Source organism: Zophobas morio, unplaced genomic scaffold, assembly GCF_036711695.1.
Source record: "Zophobas morio isolate AGI-343-1 ecotype UQ-CSIRO unplaced genomic scaffold, CSIRO_AGI_Zmor_V1 ptg000002l, whole genome shotgun sequence".
NCBI lineage: Eukaryota > Metazoa > Arthropoda > Insecta > Coleoptera > Tenebrionidae > Zophobas > Zophobas morio.
Window position 1 is genome coordinate 21220336 of NW_026972107.1, and position 17741 is coordinate 21238076.

At 32.2% G+C, this 17741-nt stretch overlaps 2 protein-coding genes across 3 annotated transcripts in view; one reads left to right on the forward strand and one right to left on the reverse strand.

Annotated features, from left to right (window-relative positions):
• The window catches only part of LOC135130290 (phospholipid-transporting ATPase VD), a 47722-nt gene extending 43907 nt beyond the window's left edge, over nt 1–3815 (reverse strand). For both annotated transcript variants that reach the window (XM_064057663.1, XM_064057655.1), the window contains exon 1: nt 3648–3815. The gene's annotated coding sequence lies outside the window, so the exon portion shown is untranslated. The remainder of the gene's footprint in view (nt 1–3647) is intronic.
• A 7667-nt stretch (nt 3816–11482) lies between these two features.
• Nucleotides 11483–17665, forward strand: LOC135130358 (rab GDP dissociation inhibitor alpha). Its single transcript, XM_064057724.1, has 3 exons — nt 11483–11917; nt 11965–12319; nt 15863–17665. The coding sequence occupies exons 1-3, from the start codon at nt 11567–11569 to the stop codon at nt 16486–16488; spliced, it is 1332 nt and encodes a 443-aa protein (XP_063913794.1). The 5' UTR covers nt 11483–11566; the 3' UTR covers nt 16489–17665.
• Nucleotides 17666–17741: the final 76 nt, after the last annotated feature.

The following is a 17741-nucleotide window of genomic DNA, read 5'->3' on the forward strand; positions in this document are numbered from 1 at the left end:
CCACCAGCAAAATTCGCCCAAAAGGGAAAGATATGCAAAAAAATGCAAAATAAACTCAAATATGGAATATTAATGAAATGCGTGAAAAAACTGAATATGCAAGACTTGCAAAAATGAACGTCAATAACTTTTAATTATCTCAATGCGTGTAAATCTTACAGGATTTGGTTGTCACATTAATAATAAACTGAATATGTTCCAAACTAATCAATCATACGCAACAAATATTATCGGGAAAAAAAAACAAATTTCCAAATCATGACTTTTATAGCTGTCACCTTTTGAACATAATACTGAAATACCTGTAATACGACGTCAATGCGACAGCCAAAAACCAGAAACTTGTTGATTTATATAATAAATAAAATAAAAAAGAGACAAAACTTCCACAAGAAATCAACACTTTTTTTTCTATAGTAAGGATCGCCAAAAAATTATAAAATAAAATTTGTATGTCGCTATGTAGTAAGAGGTTCAGTTCACACTGCAGAGAAACTCTATTCTTTCCAATCATATTTTGGCAATTTTGTTTAAACCGTTTATCCTGAAATTAAGTTCTCCTATTTTACCAGTACATTGTTTGAACAAAGATAACCCAAAAATGTTGATAAACATATCCCTTTTTGATTAATCGTTATTATAACAGAAATCCTGTTAATTGTTAAAACGCTAAATTTTGCTTAATATACAACAGTAGTAAATATATATGCAAAAAATAAGATTTGTCTAAAATAACCAACTTTAAACAACAGCTACCCTTAAGTGAAAAATCGTAATTTGTTTTTAATATTAACGTAATATTATTATTATTATTATATTTTTGATAGAGAGTGTGTATTGTATGTATTAAAATACGTTAAAATTACAATAGTGCTTTGGAAGTGTACCTACTGATTGGACAAATATAATTAAAGATAGTATAAAGGGCATACATTTTGTTATTTGGTTACTACATATTATTAATTATTATAGATACAATTAATTAATATTTTTGTATTTTTCAGAATTCTTCTTATTTTTGAACGTCCGTCTAATTATTACAAGCTATAACTATGAGAACAAAAAATTTGGTGTCAATTTACAAATTATGTGGCTATGTTTCAGCACAAAGTTACAGCGCTCTCTGCGTGTAATGTTCGATTTTAATTTCATTGCTGACACAATTCTGTTTTAGGAGAAAGGAATTCTTATCTATGTGAGTTAACGTAACGTAATTTCAAACATACCAATTGAGAAGAAACTCGTAATGTAAGAAATAATTTTAACTGCTTCAAATTAATCAAGAATTAATAATACTAATTAAATTAAAATTTTAACTTTATATTCGTATTCATATTTTTTTAAGGTGTTTTCAATGCGTTCTCTTTCATTTTTCTCTTTTTTGTTAATATACGTAGGTAGTGGTTTGAATATTTGTTTTCGCAAGGTTATACAGTCGAAATCAATTTAAATATAGATGCCATAGCATTCAAATTTTAAGGGCAATGGAGCTCTATGGTTTCTGAACACTGTATTAGCTGAGACAATGTTAAAATTCCGATAATCTAAACTAAATGGGACTTACTTATAAAATTTAAACACATTACAAACTCCTGAGTGCTCAAAAAAAAACAGTGTTAATAACTACATTTACCCAATAGACTATGGTAAACAAAAAAATGTACACGTACATATGAGCTCTACAATATTTAATAGTGTATACATTACTAATAAGAAAATTCCTTCTTCAAAACCAGTGTTGCGCGAACAATGAAACTGAGGCAATACATAACGCACGTAATAGTAGAAGTTGTAGAACGAAATGCCGGAAAACAACAAACGGCATACCACGATGGTACTTATTAACTACAAATTTCAAATTTCGTACCCTAGCAGAACTTGTCATATAGATTGTTCAAAAATGAAAAATTTTTTGTTGTCATTTATTGCAAATAAAATGATGTGTCCTCATTTTAAAGTTAGGTGCTGTTAATTTTTGCAAAATCGTTCTATTTTTATATCCCAAAACTAAGACGACTGAGGCAACTGAATTTGGTATCATTATGGTACTTTTGTTCCCGTTGTAAAGTCCCAATACTTTATCTTTGGTGTACCTTTTGGTAAAATTCCATAAAATACAACCTAAAGATTTTTTTTTCTTTTTTGTCCTTTGACAGAGCTAACTCTACAACAATCTGCGTTGGTGTGGATTAGTTTGTACATGTGTGGAAAGAGAACATTGTTACATCTACTTCATTTCCTATTAAACTAGCATTAAAACCTTGAATTTTTCCAAATTCTTTCAAAGGCGCTATCAAGATTCTTTCAAATTTATTTTTCAGTTTTATTCAGTTCGTATTGTCGACAAAAAATTACGTTTTTATGGGTACACGCTACGAGACAAAATTATAGAATATTCGCGTTTTTGTGATCTGTTGAGGATTCTATTTGACAGATACATTTTCTCTGTAGATATTTTAAGAATATAATGTAGATGGCAAAACGCTAACCAAAATGTGTTTGCTTATCCCCCCCAGTAATTTGATGACGTCACAGTATTAAATTTTATAAAATAACATTTTTATACTTTTTTCTTTGTCGTGGTTCATACCTGTAAGAACTGTCCACTAATTTCATGGTTTCTCAGTTAATTTTTTTTTCCTTAATCATTACGCCAGTTGAACAACCTACGCTTTAAACCATTGCCAAACATTCAAGATGACATAACTAAAATTTATGTAAATGCATGTTGCAACGACAGTAAATCCTATTATTTCTCAATTCTGACCAGTCAGTTTCATTATTAGTAAAAAAATGATTACCGGGACTGTTTTTAAAAACGTATAAATTTGAAATCTTGAAAAATTTTCGTTTCAGTGGATATCATTCTACCGACCTGCCCAGTCTGTCCACTATTAAATAACTCACGCAAGCTATAAGTAGTTGGTAATTTTAAACTTTCAAATTTACCCAAGATCACGAAATTTATTAAAATCGCTGGCAATATCTACTTCCTTATCGTAGTCTGCCAACTGGTACAATTTAGCACTGGACGTAAATTGTTGGATTGAAAAATTTTAATAACGATAGTCTGACCCGATTATCAACAAACTAAAAAGAATTGGATACTCATAAAGGATGTTTACTTTCTCGAGTGCTGATTAGGGTGTGCTTCGTATCGTGAGTCAGTCATTATTGTAATAAAATGACCAAAATTAGACATAAACATAGCAACGAGTAGGAACCGTTCTATTTATTTGGAGAAGTGATCTTGAATGAAACCGGATACCACACTTACTGCAGCAGTATTCGCCTATTTTTTGTGAAAATAATAAATTCAGTAGGTGTGACACCTTCAAGGTCCATCCAGTTATACTGATTTCAACAGCAATTCGATACTTTTGGCGGATTATCGAAACAATGAAGTCATAAATTACCAATATATGACTGTGAAAATTTAATAGAGTTTTTAATTGGTGTAGTTACTCTGCTAATCTTGATAGTGGAATGTACATAACAGCTGGCTTAAAACCTGGGATTTTACAACAAAAAAAAATCAGTGCTGAAGATCCACTGGGATTCTGCAACAATTTAAAATTCCCTCCGCCACGAGAGCATCCTCAAAAGGGCATGAGGAAGATAAACATCAAGAAAACATAAACTTTTACCTTATCTTTCATAACTTGACTGAAATCCAAATCTAGGGGCACTTCTTGTAAATTTCACTTGAAATTAATTACAATAAAACAGACATCCACGCGTGCGATAAATAATAACTTTATCACAAACACACTCCAACTTCTAAACTCGCACACGTCGAACTATTTTCCAAGAACCAACCAATCGCTGAAAACCCCCCACGCTTCTCCCACCAAACATTTTACCGTTACGTCACTGAACCAAATTGTCAAAACGCAGGGCGGCAACCATTGAACACAAAATAACTGGAAAAGTTTTATTTAATTTGACGATCATTTGAACAAAATTACGTTTACTTTATTTTTTAACGCTGATTATAGCTTCCAAAATTATTAAACAAGTTATTTTTGGCGAATTAAAACAAAATCGGGAAACAGTGGCGGCGCTACGAAACTTACGAGAGCGATAGGGGAGCCTCGGAGCGAACTATGGTCTGTTTTGTAAGATGCAATGTGGCTTTTTTTTGCAAAACTGGTGTCATATTTTTTATTAATTTTAAATAGCAAACAACTAGAACTAAAAATAAAAAAAAAGTGTTACGATACTTGAGACATGAAGCAAAATATACAACATTTATTTACATGTTGTATTGGCCCTTTTCCTGTAAGATCGTAAAACTTCCATCGTGACTTTCCGTGCGCACGCATCTTCAAAACCACGTTGGAAATAGTATCCGGCACTCCGGCAGCAGAGCAAAGGCCTGTGACCACAGTATAGACAACAGTCAGTATGGACAACTCGTGTCGGCACCTTTGATCTTTTTGACCCGAATTTTAAGCCGTCATCGGTGGTCGTTGTCCAAAATATTTCTAGATGTCGCCACCTAATTTAAAAAGGATCACAAACGCTTAATTTTAAAATTGATTCGTGTACACCATTTACTACACTTTGTGCAAATGAATTTTTGGAAAAGACTTAAAAATAGTGTAATAACAATAACATTTTATAACTAGTTGATCTTAGAAACCACACAGTCTATTATAATAAATAATTAATTAAGCGCCCTATAACAGGGATGCCATGTTGAAATTTAGATGTGGCCCGCTTCTCTGATTACGATTTTACGTTTCATTAATTTCTTTTTCATGATGGCTGTAAATGGTTGTAAAATTCAACGTTATTAGAAAATGCTAATATATGTACATTTAATTTTTTTACAAAAAAAAAAAACCAGTAAACAATGGTCCTATGAAAAGTGAACAACGCTTTTTAAAATGTCTGTGTGAAAATTACACTTAACTGCAATAATTACACCGGAAGATCAGCCTTAATTCATCAAAACCAATGCAACTAAACTGCCAAATTTCAAATATTTCACAATTCGCATTAACGTCACTAGATAACAAAAGTACCGCAGTTCAATGTCCCAATGTGTAAGAAAGAGAAGTACCTTGCGTTGCGCGCCCTCATACGGTCACAAGACAAAGGACCACCCATGAAAACGGGTCAGTAAAAACAGCGAGTTGTCTCTACTGATTGATATCTATACTGTGCTGTGACAACAAACCGCTTTGACAGAATGCAACCGGCTACACATGCGTAATCTGTCGCTCATTGGTTAATTTTAACTTGGCGCTCCAAAAATCTGACTTCGCCTGCGCGATGTTGTCTCACTCTGTATCATTGGAATTTATATAATGTCTACTCACTTTGCTTACAGGAAAAGGGTCAATTAGATTTAACTAGAAATAATATGTATAAATTACCTAAATGAAGAGATTAATAAAGAAAAAAATAGTTTTCCCTTTGCTAGAATTAAATACCGTTTTTGTTTTCGTTTAACTTTTCCTTTAGTTTCACTTTGTTAATTGCTTTTTTTGTTAGAAGTTAAAATATTATTTTGCCGTTTGTACAGTTATATCAAAATTTACAGAGAAAATTTTCAGTCTTTTTCGTTAGTAAACAGAGTGCTTAACTAAACTAAATGGTCGTTTGAAGTTTTAAGAATTCGTTAAATGTACTTTTCGATGACTGCTAGATGAGTTTAATGACTTAATTATAGGTACATTATTTACGACTAGCAAGAAGGTCTTTACCATTAGCATATTTTTGAAATTGTCAGATGATTTACATCACTTTCACACTATCAACGGTTTGATGGTAAAAACTGGGGCTATTGTGGTGGTAATTTCGTCTTTTTCCCCACAGAAAATATACCACGATAATGTGAAAAGAGTAGTAACGGAAAAACCTTCTTTGTTGCAAAATACTTATATTTAATTAAGTCATAAAGCTCATCCAGGATTTTTCCGTCAAAAAATAACTGAAAATGATTGATCGTAAAAATAGGAACAATATACCGGATTCATTTTCACTTAATTCTAAATGGACTATACTCACAGTAAATGCTGGATAAACAACAATTTACATCAGTTTTATATGCATTGTGTAAGGTATTAGTTAGCAAAGCGGATATGAATTTTAAAAATCTCTAGATTTTTATTAATTGCTTATTAAGTTAAATCAAATATTAGGATAAGTGCAAAAAAAAATCAAAATCAATTACAATACATATAGTTACGTAGTTGGTATACCTATGTATAGAACCGGTATTTTTTTTTTTTTAGATTCATGTCACAAAAAATACTTTGACATTTAAGTAGTAGGCAATAATTTCCTACAAATTTCTATTTTCAATAGATTATAATAAAGACACAGATATAGCCAATAATATGTATTGTAAGAAAGCTTGCTGCACATCAGTCAGCAGTCTCCATTTACTCTAGAGTTTAGAGTTAAATAGAACTATTAGTTAATCGTATAATTTTTGGGAGCTTTTTCAGGGACAGCAGAATAAAATTTTGTTCTAGAAACATGTGTGCTAACACTTTATAAGTGTTATATCTGTTTTATGTAATAACTCGAAAAACCAGTTGGATGCTGAGCTATGAGGCGCAACAGAACTGCAAGAATCTCTTTTTGTAACGTACTGAGCATGAGGCTCAACAGAGAAAAATGCCTTAGGTACCACTAAACTGTTCATTTCTCCACAACAATTATTGTCCCAGCATCCCGCCCCCTTGAAGCGTAGCCTTCAAAGGTAGAAATGATACTTATAAATTACACAATACATGCCGAATTAATTTAAACAAATATATAATAAATACAATGCAATATAAAGTCTGAAAGATGTCATGATTTCGTAAAAGTGTGTGAAATTAATTATTCCTCACATTATCACTACCAAAGTCAGTGGTGACGCAATAAAAAAATGGCCAGGTGTGAGTACCTACCTCCATATCCGTAATTGGGGCACGCCACTACAGTGTAGCTGCTTTATCCACATGTAAAAACAAGACAACTATAAAAATTATTCGTGAAAATATGATTTATTTTAACAAAACTGAGACTTGCTTTTACGTCGCTGAAATTAACTTTAGATTTGGACTTGGTTTTTTATTTGTTGACTTAAATTAAGGTCAATTTGAGTTGGATCAGGTAGGTTCAAAGGCATCAGCATCGACAAAAAACCTTCGAAAAAAGGAATTCAAATTCAATTCTGAAGTTAATTTCAACACGGTAAAAATTTGAAGAACGTAAGTTGTTTGCTAGAACATTTTAAAAAAAGTTACATCATTTGGAAAAAGGATAATAAAAAATTTAATTCGATGCTTGATCAAAATCCATTAAATATAATACAATGGAGACAGCAAAAATACCTGAGCGTAACGTAGAAAAAATGTCATTTAACACTGAACAAACCGCATTAAATTATGGACCCGTTACATCTTACAACGCTGAAAGGTCGTGCTTGAGTTATAAAGACATTTCATCAAATAAAAGAAGAAGTCTCGGGTTCACTCGTATTGAAAAATATGTCGTCGCTTTTTATTATCTTTTAATTAAAGCATTGTCTTTTTTCTTCTTCCGTTTTAAATTTTTTTTCCACGTTTTTTTATGCCTAAATACATATATGCCATTCATAGATTATACAGAAATTTTGTTATTTGAAAAAGGAAACACTCTGATGTAAATTAAAAATATAAGAAATTTCGTTCAGGTAATTATTACAAACAAAAAATCCTTTTGCGAGTTGAAATATTTATTGTCACCGTGAAATCGAATGGAAGACTTTCAGTGTCAGAGTTAATAACAGAAAGATGTTTTCCGGATTTAGTCCCTGCTGGTTTTGGAAAGGTCATCTTTAGGAATTTAGGGAAAGCAAAACAAAAAGGAAGTGAATGATATTAAAGAACGGAGATAAATTTCATCTAGAAGAAGAAAAAAAGAAGAGAAAAAAGAAAGAAAAATGCTCTTGTTTAATTCCCCCTTTAGGGGAACTGGCTGCTAGAGAGTTTTCAGGTCTTATTATTATAGACATACTTCACAATGTTTACAAAAAATCGAACCTAACTTGATGACTTTTTTAATTGAACACCCGATATATTTAATTACTTTTGAACATATCAAATTCTTAAGATATTATAAGGAATACGTTGTTTAGTTGCTGATAGGCTTGTTAGAGTTTTTTCAACACACCAACTACATTTTATTGTGTTTCTTAAGATATTATAATACTTTATATATGTTTGAAATATAATAAGAGTTTCAATTAGTTAACATCTCTTGCCCCTTGAATCAAGACTTGGATACTGAAGAGCGCTGTCTTTGTTCTGAGGGCTTTACTGAAGCCGAATCAGATCATCAGATATACTTCCTTATTTACTTCTAGTCGGGGCATAGATAACATTCAAAAAGATAAGTACTTGACTGGTGACTCGTCGACCCAATAATCTGTATTTTTGATAACTAACTGATTTTTTCTGGCAGAGGGGGTACCAATATACGGGTTTCATACATGCGGCTGAAAAACTTGCTTAACATGCAATAGATTTTTCATCAGTTTTAATATTTCGACATGTGCGAGGACGGTGTGATAGTTGAAAACTACCCGGGTTGGAGGACTGTAGGTACTACTATCTCAAAATCTGTAAACCATCTTCTAGCGTCATCTTTCAAACGATGCCTGTTAAAATTTCAATCAAATTTGTTAAGTAGTTTTGTTACAACACTTGTTGTAACTTGACAATTTCGTATTTTTTGCAAAAATGGAAAAAGAACTATATAGGTATGTAATTCGATTTCTTTTTTTTTAACGGAAAAACGTGTGAAGAAATCAAAATCAGGTTGTAGACAGTTTATAAGGACCAAGCACCTTCGTCAGCAAATGGTCAACAAAATCCACGATATCGTCTTAGTAGACCGTCGGGTGAAGAATCAGAGAGATTGCTGAGATTGCAAACATCTCCCTGGATCATCTGCACAACATTTTTCACGAAAAATTGGGCATGAGGAAGCTATCGGCCAGATTGGATCGCGGTACAACTTCGGAGCACTGTTTGAACAACAATTCGATGGAGTTTCTAAAGCGTTACTACACTGTTGATGACTAAAAAAAATTGAAAACAATGGACTCTTCCCGGCTAACGTACTCCAAAGAAGGGAAAACGGTCCCTTCGGCTGGAAAAGTTATGGGTACTATTTTTTTGGGATTCGCATGCCATCATTTTCACAGAATATTTGGAAAATGGCACGGAACAGTACTACTGACATATTGAATCCATTTGATGCTGAATTAAGGATGAAAGGGCCCCATTTGTCGAAAAAAAAGTCCTGTTTCTCCATGATAACGCACCGGCTCACACGTATGCCACATTATGAATTACCTTGTATTCGCCAGATTTGACACACTGTGACTTTCATCTGTTTCCAAATCTGAAAAAAATGGATTTGATTTCAAACGGCGACGTAATCAATGAAGCAGAGGCTTATTTTGCCGAGTTTGATAAGTCGTATGTATAAAGTTAAAATGACACTATACCGAGAAAGAAAAAAATAATGCATTCTCCTTCTTAACACAAGTATCTACCAAACAGTCCTCCTATTTCATCTATAAGAGGCGATTTTTTAACTACTGCAACATCATTGCATTTCATCTCTTGTTATTTCCGGTCCGCTTTCAGTTTGTTCGTTTATTTCTATTTGATGATAATAATTCTTACTGAACAGTTCGCCTATATATTCTCTCCATTCTATTACTATTACAAGTTCTCTCATTTACGAAAATTTAACGGTAGCTTCTTTAATTAAACTTCAAGCACTGTTCCATAAAAAGTGTAAATAAACTTATTTTTAGATTAGTGTGCATTGTGTTAAAGAATACAATAGAGAGTATAATATGGTATGACAAACAAACAAGTAGCTGAATACAATTCAACAACTGTTGAAAAAACCCATCTATTTTATTTACGCAACAAGTACTACTGCGATTTCAAAGCATGTTTTCTTGTCTAGTCTAAAATTTGAAGTTAAAAATATTTCGAGTATTATAATTTCGACATTTCAGACATTTTTGTAAAGTTGTCAGCTAAATCTTATTTATTTTCTTTAATAAGATATCGAGGAGGTTTTAGGTATATGTCTAGGGAATTGTAAATATACCGTTTTTAGGTATCACTGAATGCCATAATGATATAATTTAGGATATTTTATGATATATCTATAATATTTTCTATTAAATAATATTCAGGTATTTTGAGCTTTTTAGTGTTATTTAACAATACTGCAAAATATTGTTCGTCACATAGAAGGCAAAGCCTCAAACGAAACATCTATTTTGTAAAGTGGACACACCAAACAGTAATAAAAACTGGGAAGAATTAACAGCAGTCCGCAGTCCCAAAACGGAAATCATGGTGTGGATTGTAGAAGAAATTTAAACAATTCTACTCGCAAATGGACAACAGATTTTTAAGAACAGAAATAATAAATGATAATAAGAAAAAAAAGTCGATGCAATTTTTTTCCAACATGTTTTCTTGGTAGACTGAATGGTAATTTGGACCATAATACGGAAATAATATATTACGTGAAGTACCCTCGTTTTCAAAAAATTTCGGGCAATTGACATTGACATGAAAGTCATATTTCCATTGATCTATGAGAACCTGATTTGCTCATCTTGCTCGAATTTTTTTGGAAACGACTGTAGCTAAAGCTCTTGTACAAAAAATAATCAAAAACGAGATTATTTCTTAAGCTAAATATGCTGTATTTCTTTCAAATAAATTGTTCCCATTTTTTTAATCTATTTATGGATTTTTTTATTGTTTTGGGCATTTGATTTATAGATTGTATGAATGTGACTATTGTATGTATGAATATGACTATTTGAGACAACTAGTTTTTTATTAAGCCATTAACACTTTAATTTTAATATTATTGTGAATATGTATTCTTTTTACATATTCCAGGGTAGCCATAAGTGAAACATATTTATGCTTGTTCTTTGGTTTTAAAGCGATTTTATCAGTTAGTAATAATAATCATTATGATGAGATATTTTCTGTGTCGCCATTTATTATAAGTGCGATATAGAAACGTCACTTTCGTATACATATAAAGAATAGTGGTGCGTTGGATTACTGTCTTTCCTTATTGTATAATATAACTGCAGCAATTATTTTTAAATAAAAAGAAACTTAGATTTAAGAAAAATGTGGTGTAATTTAGCTTTACCCTACCAATGAAAATAAAGTAATTAAAAAAAAATGTTTTTTTTAGTACTGAGTACGATAGCAAAACTGTTTTGAAATTTTACCACAGTGGACATATGCCATTTAAAACTGTCATATATTTGTTCAATGTTTTGTGATATATAATGTAAGTCTTCAATTATATGCGGTCGACTAAAAAAAATTTTCCCGATCAGTCGCTGCGTTCTCAAATTTTGACGCCGCCACTGTTCGAGACTAGCAACCTGATTCTAACGGTAATATCTGGTGACTTTGGTTGCGTCATGATGCCGGCTGTCATTGCCCATTGACGTGACGTATCACTTCGTGCAGTCAGTCATTAATCTCGCCGTGTTATCAGTAAATTTGTGAAAATGGATGAAGAATATGACGCGATTGTTTTGGGCACCGGCCTAAAAGAGTGCATCCTCAGCGGGATGCTCTCTGTATCCGGCAAGAAGGTCCTCCATGTAGACAGGAACAAGTACTACGGCGGCGAGTCGGCATCCATCTGCCCCTTGGAGGAGCTCTTCTCGAAATTCGGAGCTCCCGCCCCCGATGACTCGTACGGCCGCGGCAGGGACTGGAACGTCGACCTTATTCCTAAGTTCCTTATGGCCAATGGCCAGCTGGTCAAGCTGCTCATCCACACGGGCGTTACTCGCTATTTGGAGTTCAAGTCAGTGGAGGGCAGCTATGTCTACAAGGGGGGCAAAATTTCGAAGGTAATGCCGCAGAATGCGCGATTCTTCTCTAATTTTGAATTCCACAGGTACCAGTTGACCAGAAAGAGGCGTTGGCTTCAGACCTAATGGGCATGTTTGAAAAGAGAAGGTTTAGGAACTTCCTCATTTATGTGCAAGATTTTCAACAAGAAGACCCAAAGACATGGAAGGATTTTGATCCCACCACAGCAGATATGCAAGCTCTCTATGATAAATTTGGATTAGATAAGAATACTCAGGACTTTACTGGTCATGCATTGGCTTTATATAGGGACGATGACTATTTGAAAAGACCTGCCCTCGAGACAATTAAGCGAATTAAGCTCTATTCAGATTCTCTTGCCCGATATGGAAAGTCACCCTACTTGTATCCAATGTACGGTTTAGGAGAACTGCCACAAGGTAAGTAAAAAGTTGCAATTGCAACTGCACACTTCAGTGATCACCACGGGTTTTTTTTCTTGTGGTTGGCGGTAATTAACGGTTGTTTGGGTCTGTGTTCACTGAAGAAATTGCAAAGATGTCTGTTGTGTGTCATAATGTTAAGTCATAGATTTCTAAATTGTTTGTTTGATTTTGTCCTAAGAGAACTTATCATGATCATTAACCATACTAAAATGGTGGGGATAACTGTCTTCATTAATTTTCTGGGGAGTTTAATTACAAATACATATTTATTGTTAATTAATTTATATATGTATGAATTTATTAAAAGTATTAATTTTTTATATATATGCTCAAAGTAGGGTAATCAGTAAGTTGTTTCAACCAAGACTACCTGCTCTTTTTTTGTTGCAATTATTTTCATCTTATAGCATTTTCTAATTAACAATTTAACATTTTTTAAAAAAATTTTTGGCTGGTTTTGAACTGTTTACCTTCACATGTTGTGCACCATATTTTTAAATTATACTAAAGAGTATAATGAGGTGCCAAAAATATTTTTGATGATTATTGAATTAGTTGTTTTCTCTGGTTTTCACTGCTTCTAGAATATGAAATTCCAGTTTACTCTCAACAATTTGCTTGTCTTGTCAATTTTATTAGACAAATAATCTCGTAAAGTACTGAATCAATTAGTCTGAATCTTTAAGATTATTACGTAAACGCTAAAACGCTAACCGCTAAATATGAAATTTCAGTTTACTCTCTACAATTGCTTGTGTTGTCAATTTTAGTAGATAAATAATCTCGTAAAGTACTGAATCAATTAGTCTGAATCTTAGATGTTCTTTAAGATTATTACGTAAACGCTAAAACGCTTCGTTGGTTTATCCTCGCCAAAAAAATAGATGGCTTAAGCTCATCTTAATGCGTCTTCTTTACCTGTGATGCAATAATTCGTTATTATTTTTAACTTCACGTTCTCCTAAAAAAATAAGTATGGATCATCAAATTTTATACGCTACTCCAGACATTACGTAACAGTTTTGGTAATAAAGAACTAATTTTGACTCAGAGGTACAGACTATTAACTAATAAAGTGTACTTATTCATTTCCAGTTGATTACGTTATCTGAAAAAATATATATAAGTAAATACTATTAAGAAATACACCATTGCAACGATTAATATTGGTTATCCTTTGGTAATATTCTCTCATTTTTTACAATTGCATACATAGCGTTTCAAAAATAAATAGATAAACTTAATTGTTTTATCGATCATAATTATTTATTATCAGGAACACCTTTTCTATGGTATGCTTAGGGTTACATTGTATGTGTTGAAATAATTTATCCATGGTCAATAAAAAGTTGATTAGGTCATCTGAAAAATTGTTGAATCACGTCTTTGCATTTTCTGCAGTATTTACTTTGCTTTAGAGTTGAAGGATGTTTTATTAATAATAAATAATCCAACAATTTTTTAAATATTGTGCATTTAGCAAGAATAAATTATTTTTCGATTATTAACAGTGTATATCGTTAAGTAAAAATGTTGCGAGGGGTAAATAAATAGTTAAATTCAAAGATATAAGATGTAGGGTTTCGTAAACAATAGAACCTGCACTATTAGGTGCATAGTTATATTGATTTCACAGTAATAGTAAAGAGAAACCTCACAAGTCACGTATTCACCATTAATATAAACGTATCTGTTCAATACAATTATTAATGTCATTGTATAATGGGCCAAGCTACATATATCGTCGCAGTGCTAATAATACGACTTTACTGTCTTACAGTTGAAATTTGTATGTGGTACTTCCAGAATATTATCATTAAAATAATATTTAGTTCAGTAGAGTTTTTTTTCTTACTTTGTGTATTGATCTCCATATTTTTTACCAAAATTTTTTATTGGTAATATTTGTTTTTAGTAATTATTATGTTTGTTCATATCTTAATGGTACATATTGGTTGTCCTTAGTTAATGGTTTTTCATTTTCGGTGTTCTGGATGTGTGTCCAACTTCATTTTTTGCCTAAAATAGCACATATTTGGTTTCGATTTTTTTTGTATTTGCAGTACTGCGAAAAATGCTCAAATTCTATGGCATCAGTCAAATTGTATTAAAAACGAAAAAAATGAGTCATTTTCAAAAAAGAGCATTTCATATATTTAAACAAATTTAATTTATATCGACGCTGTTAGGTGAATATATATTTTTCTTTGATAATAATTTGGTATGAATTAATTTTAATGGGTCGTAACATTTTGAAAGTAAATAAATAAATAATAGGAAAATTGAAAATTTTATTAACAATTAAAAGTGTCAAAATGGATGCATTTTCATTGAAACCTGATATGACAGAGTGATGGTTTTACGAAAAAAAAATCAGTTTCATTTTAATTGGTCAGTTCATGTAAAAGAAGACTGCTGAGGTTGATTTGTGGGAGACTTGGTCGATCAAGTAGGTGTATTTTAAAAGGTAGTCAAAGTAATTGTTGAATGATAGATGTGATGTTTAATACGGTGTATTTTAGTTTTCTACTCCTATTTAAATTTGTAGTTTCAACAGGTGGAAAGTATTATTAGACAATATAGTGTCTATATGCTTTTGTTTAGTTTTAATTTCTACTAATTTGGGTGCGGTCGGAGCAATTTTCATTATTAAATTGCTCCTTATTTTGCCAAGAAACACTATAGATATTGATTAATGTCGTAGGACACAAAAGTGTGGGTTTCTCATTTGTGTCTTTGTTAGAGACACCAGCATAGAGATTACTCTGAGTTACAAATCATTTTAGCGCATTGTGAAGATAGTAAAGTAATAATAAAAACTAGCCTACTCGTCATCTCACAAAGTTAATGACGTCATTTCCAACGTTTGTTAATATCTTCTTGAGATATGGGAAGTCATATGTTTGTGAAGTAATTATCCTTATTTTTTGAAACCAACAAAAATGACCCTTTAAATTTTGATAAAAACATAAGTCGTGTTTTAACGATAGGACTTTACATGCATGCTTGAGAAACGAGAAAGTTTCACCCAAATATTTTTCCACATTTTTGCGTTTACAACACCTAATTTAACCTACAAGCCGACATTATTAAATTTTAAATTCAAGATATTAGTTTGGGTGCTAGTAATTATCATGTTTTGAAATAGTGAAATATGCTGAAAGAGAAAATAGCTGTATTAGGTGTTATGGACACAACTTACCACATTTTTATCAATTTTTCTCAGAAGTTAATTAACATTTCGTTAAAATTGTTTACTTTACGAAGAGTTAGTCACTGTTTTATATGTAGTACACCATTAAAAAAATCGTTCTTGGCTGGTAAACAATGTGAGTAATAAAGTGGTAACTAATAAAATGTTGAAATGTTTTATTAAAGTTTTTTCCAAAACGATTCTGTACATTCTACCTTCTAAGACAACATTAAAAGCGCACATTAAATGAAACTTCGATATTGACATAAAACACTGTTCCTGAAATGATTTTTTTTAGGCTAATAGACAATGCAATATTAACTTCACTGAAAATATTCCTCTAGGTTTTGCTCGGCTGTCAGCCATTTACGGAGGCACGTATATGCTGGACAAGCCAATTGATGAGATCGTTATTGGCGAGGGTGGCAAGGTAGTAGGAGTGCGTTCTGGCAACGAAATAGCAAAATGTAAGCAAGTTTACTGCGATCCAACCTACGTTCCTGATAGAGTACGCAAGAAGGGTCGCGTGGTGCGTTGCATCTGCTTGATGGATCACCCAATCGCTAACACCAAGGATGCTCTCTCTACTCAAATCATCATTCCCCAGAAACAAGTCGGGAGAAACTCCGATATCTACGTTTCTGTCGTTAGCTATACCCACCAAGTAGCAGCCAAGGGCTGGTTCATAGCTATGGTATCTACAACAGTTGAAACAGAGAATCCCGAAAACGAGATTAAGCCCGGTCTAGAGTTGCTGGGACCGGTTCGCCAGAAGTTTACATCGGTTTCTGATTACTACGAGCCGACGGATGAAGGTTTACAGTCGCAAATCTTTATCTCGCAATCGTACGATGCTACGACTCACTTCGAAACCACTTGCTTGGATGTGCTGGATATCTTCAAGCGCGGGACGGGAGAAGAGTTCGACTTCTCTAAGATCAAGCACGAATTGGGGGATGAAGAACAATAATGAATTCGGTTATATTTGGTAAAGCAGAGTTATGTAGGTATTCTATGTGCAAGGTTCTTTTTATAATGATTGTTTCATTTTACACCGCTGCATTGATACTCTACTTCTATACAAAATAATTCTGTAGCTTGGTCCAAGCACAATTAATTTGTATATACAGTAACATTTATACCTTAGTGAATAAAAAATATCGCTTAATTTTAAGGATCCTGATGTGCAAAAGCATTAGCTTGAAGAAAAAATGAGAATTGTTAGTAATATTAAAGAATTTTTTATTTGCAATGGGAATTATTGTATCTTACGAATAAATCATTATGTGAAAATGTATTTATAGCTTTATGTTCTATTAGATATGCATGTCTGACATAAAATATCTTTGGTGATATGGCACACTGATGTATTATGTGATGGATCAAATATACCAAAAATACGAGAATTTTGTGTATTAACTCACTGAGCTTTCGCATTCCATATTATCATAGGTTTAATGTTCACAAAATGTTAATAGATCGTGTTTTGTGAAAACATCACAGTATTCTTATTATTATTCCTCATCACATTCAGCATTATCCAATCCCAGTGTGATATTAGGAATACTGTGGACAACTCTTGTTGTAAAATATTAACAAAAACAAATAAAAATCTTCAAAAGGGACAAAGAATTTTTCCTACCTTCCAAGCAAAGCTCTGTTGTGTTTTTAACAAGGTATCAAGTATCGTACTAATGCATTTTTACGTCTATTAAAGATAAATGAGTCAACAAGTCTTCTCTATAGTCAACAGACTAAAACTAAAAATATTTGCTCATAATTACATACTAGTGGGTTGCAGTACACATTTGGAAGTCAACTAAATGTTGCAGGGTATCAATGCTTATTTTTTCACAAAACGGCATTTCTTTTGGGGGGAGTTGTTCGAAATGAAATAAGCGTCTGACGTAACTTTAAAGCCGATCATCTTCATGTTTTTTATAACAAATTATAACTAAATAAATAACAATTTCTAGTAATATTTAGATTCAGTCAAGTATAGAGTATAATATGTAACAACTGATAACATTGAAAACATATACTTTCTGGCAGACATGATTATCTAACGAGAAAAATAGTTCACATTTCCAAAACGTTTAACTATATGTTTAATAAATCCTAAATAAAAGTCACCGTATATTTGTTTATTTTTCAGTGTTTGGGTACCTTTCACGGTTTTAATTTTTAGTTTTACTAATTTTAATTACTAAAATTGTTTGGTAA